An 8,042-nucleotide genomic window follows, 5' to 3' on the forward strand; every position below is an offset into this window, starting at 1 on the left:
CACTTAATTCTAACTTTCTGCATGCTTCAACATTAATTTTGCTGACTCTTATTGTTCAAACAATTAATGATGTCAATATTAATGTTCTGACTCTTAGTGTCCATACAATTAATGAGGTCAGCATTAATTTTGCTGACACTTAGTGTTCATACAATTAATGATGTAAACATTAATTTTGCTGACTCTTAGTGTTCATACAATTAATGAGGTCAACATTAATTTTGCTGACACTTAGTGTTCATACAAGTAATGATGTCAACATTAATTTTGCTAACTCTTAGTGTTCATACAATTTATGAGGTCAACATTAATTTTGCTGACTCTTAGTGTTCATACAGTTAATGAGGTCAACATTAATTTTGCTGACTCTTAGTGTTCATACAGTTAATGAGGTAAACATTAATTTTGCTGACTTCGTGTTCATACAATTAATGAACTCTTAGTGTTCATACAATTAATGAGGTCAACATTAATTTTGCTGACACTTAGTGTTCATACAATTAATGATGTCAACATTATTTTTGCTGACTCTTAGTGTTCATACAATTTATGAGGTCAACATTAATGTTGCTGACTCTTAGTGTCCATACAATTAATGAGGTCAGCATTAATTTTGCTGACACTTAGTGTTCATACAATTAATGTCAACATTATTTTTGCTGACTCTTAGTGTTCATACAGTTAATGAGGTCAACATTAATTTTGCTGATTCTTAGTGTTCATAAGTTAATGTCAGCATTAATTTTGCTGACTCTTAGTGTTCATACAATTAATGTCAACATTATTTTTGCTGACTCTTAGTGTTCATACAATTAATGAGGTCAACATTAATTTTGCTGACTCTTAGTATTCATACAATTAATGAGGTAAACATTAATTTTGCTGACTTCATGTTCATACAATTAATGAACTCTTAGTGTTCATACAATTAATGATGTCAATATTAATTTTGTTGGCTCTTCGTGTTCATACAATTAATGAACTCTTAGTGTTCATACAGTTAATAATGTCAACATTAATTTTGCACAGGAATGCAGTAGACATTCATGTTAATCTTACTTTAAATCAAATATTCACAGCCCCGCTACATGCTTTTAAGATATATATTTCCACAACATGGTGTTATTTTAGGTTTGGTTGGTACAGCAGTAATTCTGGTCTGTCTGCAGTTTGCTGGATGTGATCATGTGCCCTTGTTAATAATGTTAACAATGTCACTTGGAGTGCTCGGATTTACCATGGGAGGTTTCCAGGTCAATCACATTGACCTTTCACCAAACTTTGCAGGTAAGAAGATAACAATTTACTGTAAATCAAAACCTTATGCAGTAGCAAAAATAATATTGCAGAGTTTGTGAGAAACTTCATTTGTGAAAATATAATGTTAATGACAACAAAACTATATAATATGCGTAAGCATATGAAAAAAATATTTTGTTGTAAATAATGCTGAAAAAAACAAATTAAATTCAGTGGCATTAAATAATCTTTATTTACAGTTCTACATAGTTTACAAATCTGATATAATGAGTTTGCATTGGCATACATGATATGTGTTATACATGTGATTGATGGATAATAAACATAAGTATATTTGTAATATTCACCATTAATTTGTGACGGGTACAACATTTATGTAAAAAAATATAAAAATAAACTTTTCACAATGATTTGGTTCTGTATAATGAAAACACAGTGTTAGTATCATTCAAATCATAACAGGAATTTCCATCCATTCGTTATTGATATAAACTACCAGCATACCAGTACAGTGAAAACATACCATGGTATGTACCACTGAAAAAAATGCCGTTTTAACGTGACACTCTACAGTTTTGTATTTTGCATAGGGTTAGAATTTTATACAAAAATAATTTCCCAGCTTTCCTCACTGGTTATACTGTTTTTTTAATAAAAAGACCTTGTATATCTTAGGTATAGTTCAAAGAACCTTTAATTCCCTTTATTTTGGTGTATGATTGATGGGTGTAATATGGGTTATAGAGTATACAGCTTGGCCATACTCCAGATGTGCACCTTTCAAAAAAGTGCTAGCTCTACTTTGACATTTTCACTTCCTGAACTTCAGAGAGAAATTGTTTAAAAAAAAGAAGAGAACTTTTCTTACATTTTATTTATTTGGTAGTTCATTCATTACACTTTCAGAAGCTGGTATTGTCTAGTATGGCAAAATTCATTTTCCCTATTTTAATAGCTGCTATGGATAGTGTACTTTAGACTAATTCAGGCTGATTTTTTAACACAAGGGAGCAGTCATTTTAGTTAGCAGTGTGCTTAGATCATTTACAATTTCCAAAAGTACAAAGTCAGCCACATTACATTAGAGTAGCACAGAGATAAGCCAACATTCTCACCACTGTGGATGTTTCAAATGCAAACAACTTCAGCTTACATATGTCACTCTCTCAAAAGTACATAATAACTGGTGAGCATCCCCTAAACCAGTACACCAGTAATACTGCACACCTCTACCATGTATCCAATATGGAGTTTACCATAGTCGTGTATCGAATATGGGTTTTATCATAGCCATGTATCAATATGGGTTTTATCATAGCCATGTATCCAATATGGGTTTTATTATAGCCATGTATCCAATATGGGTTGTATCATAGCCATGTATCCAGTATGGGTTTTATCATAGCCATGTGTCCAGTATGTGTTTTATCATAGCCATGTATCCAGTATGGGTTTTATCATAGCCATGTGTCCAGTATGTGTTTTATCATAGCCATGTATCCAGTATGGGTTTTATCATAGCCATGTGTCCAATATGTGTTTTATCATAGCCATGTGTCCAATATGGGTTTTATCATAGAAATAAATGTTTGTGAGCAAAATCCAAACATATATTTTGAGCTAAAATAATCAGTCATTTTATATTTGGAATTTCAGACTTATGGTTCATAATGTGGTTTATCATGTAAAGTTGTTGTTATTGTTGTGGGGTTTAACACCATTTTTCAGCACACGATAGGCTATACATGGGATCCAGTATTAATGGTGGAGGAAGAACCTGGGAAAACCCCGGAAAGAACCACCAACCCAAGAGAATCATGTAAAGCAAACAATAATATGCATGGGTCAGCATGTGAACAAGGTTACAAAGTGATAAATGAACAGTCCTAATTCATGGAAAGAAGAGAATAAGATAGCTTCCTTTTTAGAAGTTTTCTACAGTTTGTTTGAAATTATTTTAAGCTTGTTAGCAAGAAAGCGTTAAAAACACTCAATGAAGATAAATGAAATTTTGTTAAACGTTTTTGACAAAAACCTCGTTAGCATGATGAGGCAAAAAAATCTCATGAAGTTGAGATAAATGACATATGGTAAACATATTTGTATTTATTAGAAGATACCCAAATTAAATTATCAGTTCATTACGTCAGTTTTTCAATTTATTACACATTGTTAAACTCTTTGATGGTAACATTGTTACAGATAGCATGATTAAGCAAACACCACTAAGGTGTGACTGTTTTCTGGTTCTTTTCCCAAATTTGTATTTGTTTTCATATTTCAGGTATCTTGATGGGTATGTCAAACTCTATGGCTACAATACCTGGATTTGTTGCACCACAAATTGTCGGAATATTGACCAACCATAATGTAAGTAATATGTTAGAAACAGTTACAATAACTTGTTAATTCCCCCACAAAATGTGTGTCTGGATAAGACGGAGTCTGTCATTTCCTCAGTGATAGACTCCTTCATATGAATCGGTGTAGGATAGGAAAATTGTACAAGAAGGTCGGTATTTTGCGTCAGACAGAAGGCTGTGCCAAGGCTTTAATGACAGTGGTGGAATTTTCCTATCCTTCACTAAATAATAATGAAGCATTCTTTATCTCATGATTCTGAATGAACAATGAGGGTCAAATTAAAAATGCATATTATGAATACTGATATAACTCTCAGACAGCAAAACACCCATTGAAACTTTTCTAATCATAAGATTTAGTGGTAAAAGTTAGGTTTAGATTAAAAATTTATGTTTAAACTTTAAATGGCATTTTGACACATTTTAACTTTTAAAGAACAGTTCAAATGGCTGCAGTGATAGCAATGCCAAGCACATGAATTGTGTGCTGCTGATAGCTTGTGCACTGATGGCAATGCCACGCACATGGATTGTGTACTGCTGATAGCTTGTGCAGTGATGGCAATGCCAAGCACATGTAGTTTTGTGTACTGCTGATAGCTTGTGCAGTGATGGCAATGCAAAGCACATGAATTGTGTACTGCTGATAGCTTGTGCAGTGATGGCAATGTCAAGCACATGAATTGTGTACTGCTGATAGTTTTGCCAAGCACATGAATTGTGTACTACTGATAGCTTGTGCAGTGATGGCAATGCCAAGCACATGAATTGTGTTCTGCTGAACTGCTGATACAGGTATATCACTGATTTTCCGGCAACGGATAGTCTGTCACCTCTTTTAGTCTGGACAAAATTACATGAGGGCACTTGAAATTCTCAACACTATCAAATTAGTTCACTGGGCGCACACTCACCTAGATTGTTTATACTGTAGCTGTTGGTGATGGTACTTGTATTTTGTGCTGTTCTTTGCTTATTTTACTTATATTTAACCTTCGCTATGGCTTCTAAGAAAAATTAAAGTGTCATTGGTGGTGTCAAGCATAAGCACCAGTCAATATCAATACAAGATAAAGTAGAACAACATGGTATTGCTTCATCAACTGGTTATGATATAAAGAAGCAGAGGGACAAAATGTTGAAATAAATTATATTCAGACAGTGATTCCAAGAAGTGAATGAACATTAGAAAAACAGTGAAAGGTGGTAAGAGTACTGAGCATGACCGAGTGATGATGGAATGGTTTTTGACGATGTCAGAGTGATGGAGTGGACTTTTCTGGCAAGATGGAAATGGACCAGGCTCAGTAGTTTCATAAAAAACTTAGAGTTGAACATAGATCTAACTATAGCAAAGGATGGCTTCAAAGGTTCAAGAAGTGTCATGGAATTTCCATGCATAAAGTGTGTGGAGAAAAACGGTCTGCAGACCATGAAGGATCTGATAAGTATGTGGACAAATTTTGATGAGCACCTCAGTCCTGAGCAGGTGTATAATGCAGATGAAATCTCATTTCAGTGATGGCAATTCCAATCACATGAATTGTGTACTGCTGAAAGCATCAGCAGTGATGTTCAGCAGTGATGCAAATGCGAACAGGTGAAAAATAGCATCCATTATTAACTATAAAATTTGTTGAGACAGACAAATAGTAGTGAAATAGTCCTTGATTCAGCTTTGAGCTAGAATTGATTTACCCCTTACAGATAATTATGATAATAAGAATTTTTCAAATTTTAAGTTTAGAGCATCTTTTTTGACTCATCCTTGTCTCTACTAAAAAGTGTGTAGTGGCTTGTTTGATTGACACTTAACTTCAGCCACTGCTCACTTTACTAAGTAAATATTGCAATCAATGGTTATCTTGGTTATTGTGAAAGACAATCTAAATAGTCCTGGGTCAGGATAAAGGTCACATGTGAGACAGGAGAGATCTAGCCTGCTCCAGTTTACCAATCTCAAAATCATGATCATAAACACGTAGGAATGTGAGAATGTATTCTTTGGTCATGTGCAGTACCCACTTTGGTCATTGATTTATGTTCATGCAGCTGTATGTTGTCATAAATTCATAAAATAAAATTTCTCTAAATAAAGTTCAAACTTTTAAACAAAAATATAATCTAAGAGATAGCTTGGATATAATGAAATATTTAATTCTGTATGGCAAGTGCTTATTTTCCTGTATTAATATAATTTTTTACATGTGCTTTCTGCTTGGGTGCTCTCACAAATCACTTAACATAAAAACCATAAGTAATATCTTCCATAATTAAAGTAATTTTTGTACCCACCAATTTTTCCTTACAAAGTTGTTTCTTAAAAGTCACAATATCTATTTACAAAAACATTTGGTAAATAGATTTTGTTTTATAATTGAAAATATTAAATTTTTTAGAAAGGAATTTTAAACTCTAAAGAGGTTGAGCATATTAATGCATGCCTACAAAAACAACATCAAAACAAATGAAGATCTTTAATGAATGTTATTCTGTGCATCATGTTTTTGCTTGCCATTTATGTATATATTTAATTTATTTGAGATTTTTTCTCCAATGCTAGTGTGTAAAAAGAAAGGTACACATAATTGTCAATACAGTAATTATCAATACAGTAATTATCATTACAGTAATTATACAGTAATTATCAATACAGTAATTGTCAATACAGTAAGTGAAATTACTTCAATAAAATTTGCCTTTTATACGTCTTTCAAGTCATATTAAAATAGTACATGCCAACATCCTTCATGGAGAGGTGCATTTGGATGAAGTAATGAAGATATTTGCAGCATTTCACATCTTAGATTACATTCAATCATATTGGTCTAGTATACATTATTATAAGTCATTTAGTGCCTTTTTTACAATAAAATGCTCATTTTGTATGCAGACACAAGATTTTATCTTTAAAATTACCATACGTGTTCCATAATTAAATCCTCTTCATTATAGAGCCCACATTATATCACTCCTTTTTCCCTGCATCTAACTCAACAAGTAACCCTGTTTATTAATCAATGTAATTTTAATTAGTTTTTGGACATGTGCTGATTTGTATATATTATCAATATATCTTTGTTTCATTTAACAATGTTTATCTATGTTAAAATAAATGGTACAGTGTAATGCCATGTGCTACAGATGTCAGTTTCTTAACCAGTGACACCTTTGTACTCACCTGCAGAATCGTCATGTCTTTGCATTGAAAGTAACAATTAACCTAGACTGCTCTAGTGGCCTAGTGGTTAGAACATCCACCTCAGATGCAGGAGGTTGTAGGTTCAACCCTGATTGAGTCATACCGAAGACTTATAAAAGTGGTACTGACAGGTGCTTTGCTAGGTGCTCGACATTAACAGGTTAGTGTTAGGACTAGTCAGCAAGATGTCAGGATAATGCGACTGGGTGGGACGTCATGCTACATGTTTGTGGCATGATACCCCAGTGCCAGACATCACTATAAACTGCCACACTGAAAACATCATAGTGATATGACTGAAAAATTGTTAGAGCTATGTTAAAAATCAAACACACACACACACAAACACACACAGAGTTAACCTTGGCATGAACTCGGATGATACCAGATGCTGCCTGAATATAGGAAGTGTAAATGCACTTACTGATGAAGAGAACTTTGGTGGGAATGTAAATGTCATTTTACTTGCAAAAAAAACAATACAACATGCAACATTTTTAAAGTATTAAATGGAGTTTATTTGAATATAAATATTCTAAATATTTAAATATAAATTATATTTCATTGGAATTGATGGTGTGTGGTATGTATTGTGTATAATTCCATTGAAATTGATGGTGTGTGGTATGTATTGTGTAAACTTTCATTGGAATTGATGGTGTGTGGTATGTAATGTGTATACTTTCATTGGAATTGATGGTGTGTGGTATGTATTTTGTATGATTTCATTGGAATTGATGATCTGTTTTATGTATTTTGTATGATTTCATTGGAATTGATGGGGTGTGATATGTATTGTGCATGATTGCATGATTTCATTGGGATTGTTGGTGCGTGGTATGTATTGTGTATACTTTCATTGGAATTGATGGTGTGTGGTATGTATTTTGTATGATTTCATTGGAATTGATGGGGTGTAGTATGTATTGTGCATGATTGCATGATTTCATTGGGATTGTTGGTGCATGGTATGCATTGTGTATACTTTCATTGGAATTGATGGTGTGTGGTATGTATTGTGCATAATTTCATTGGAATTGATGGTGCATGGTATGTATTGTGTATACTTTCATTGGAATTGACGGTGTGTGGTATGTATTGTGCATAATTTCATTGGTATTGATGGTACATGGTATGTATTGCATATGCTTTCATTGGAATTGATGGTGTGTGGTATGCATTGTGTATACTTTCATTGGTATTGATGGTGTGTGTAT

General features: G+C 33.2%; 1 protein-coding gene across 1 annotated transcript in view; it reads left to right on the forward strand.

Annotated features, from left to right (window-relative positions):
• LOC149784605 (sialin-like) overlaps positions 1-8,042 on the forward strand; it is a 53,824-nt gene that overhangs the window by 36,619 nt on the left and 9,163 nt on the right. Inside the window, exons 9-10 of the mRNA XM_089932658.1 lie at positions 1,132-1,287; positions 3,545-3,630. Coding sequence (XP_089788784.1) covers positions 1,132-1,287; positions 3,545-3,630 — 242 coding nt within the window. The remainder of the gene's footprint in view (positions 1-1,131; positions 1,288-3,544; positions 3,631-8,042) is intronic.

The sequence above is a fragment of the Sinohyriopsis cumingii genome, chromosome 14 (assembly GCF_028554795.1).
Source record: "Sinohyriopsis cumingii isolate HCF-2022 chromosome 14, ASM2855479v2, whole genome shotgun sequence".
NCBI lineage: Eukaryota > Metazoa > Mollusca > Bivalvia > Unionida > Unionidae > Sinohyriopsis > Sinohyriopsis cumingii.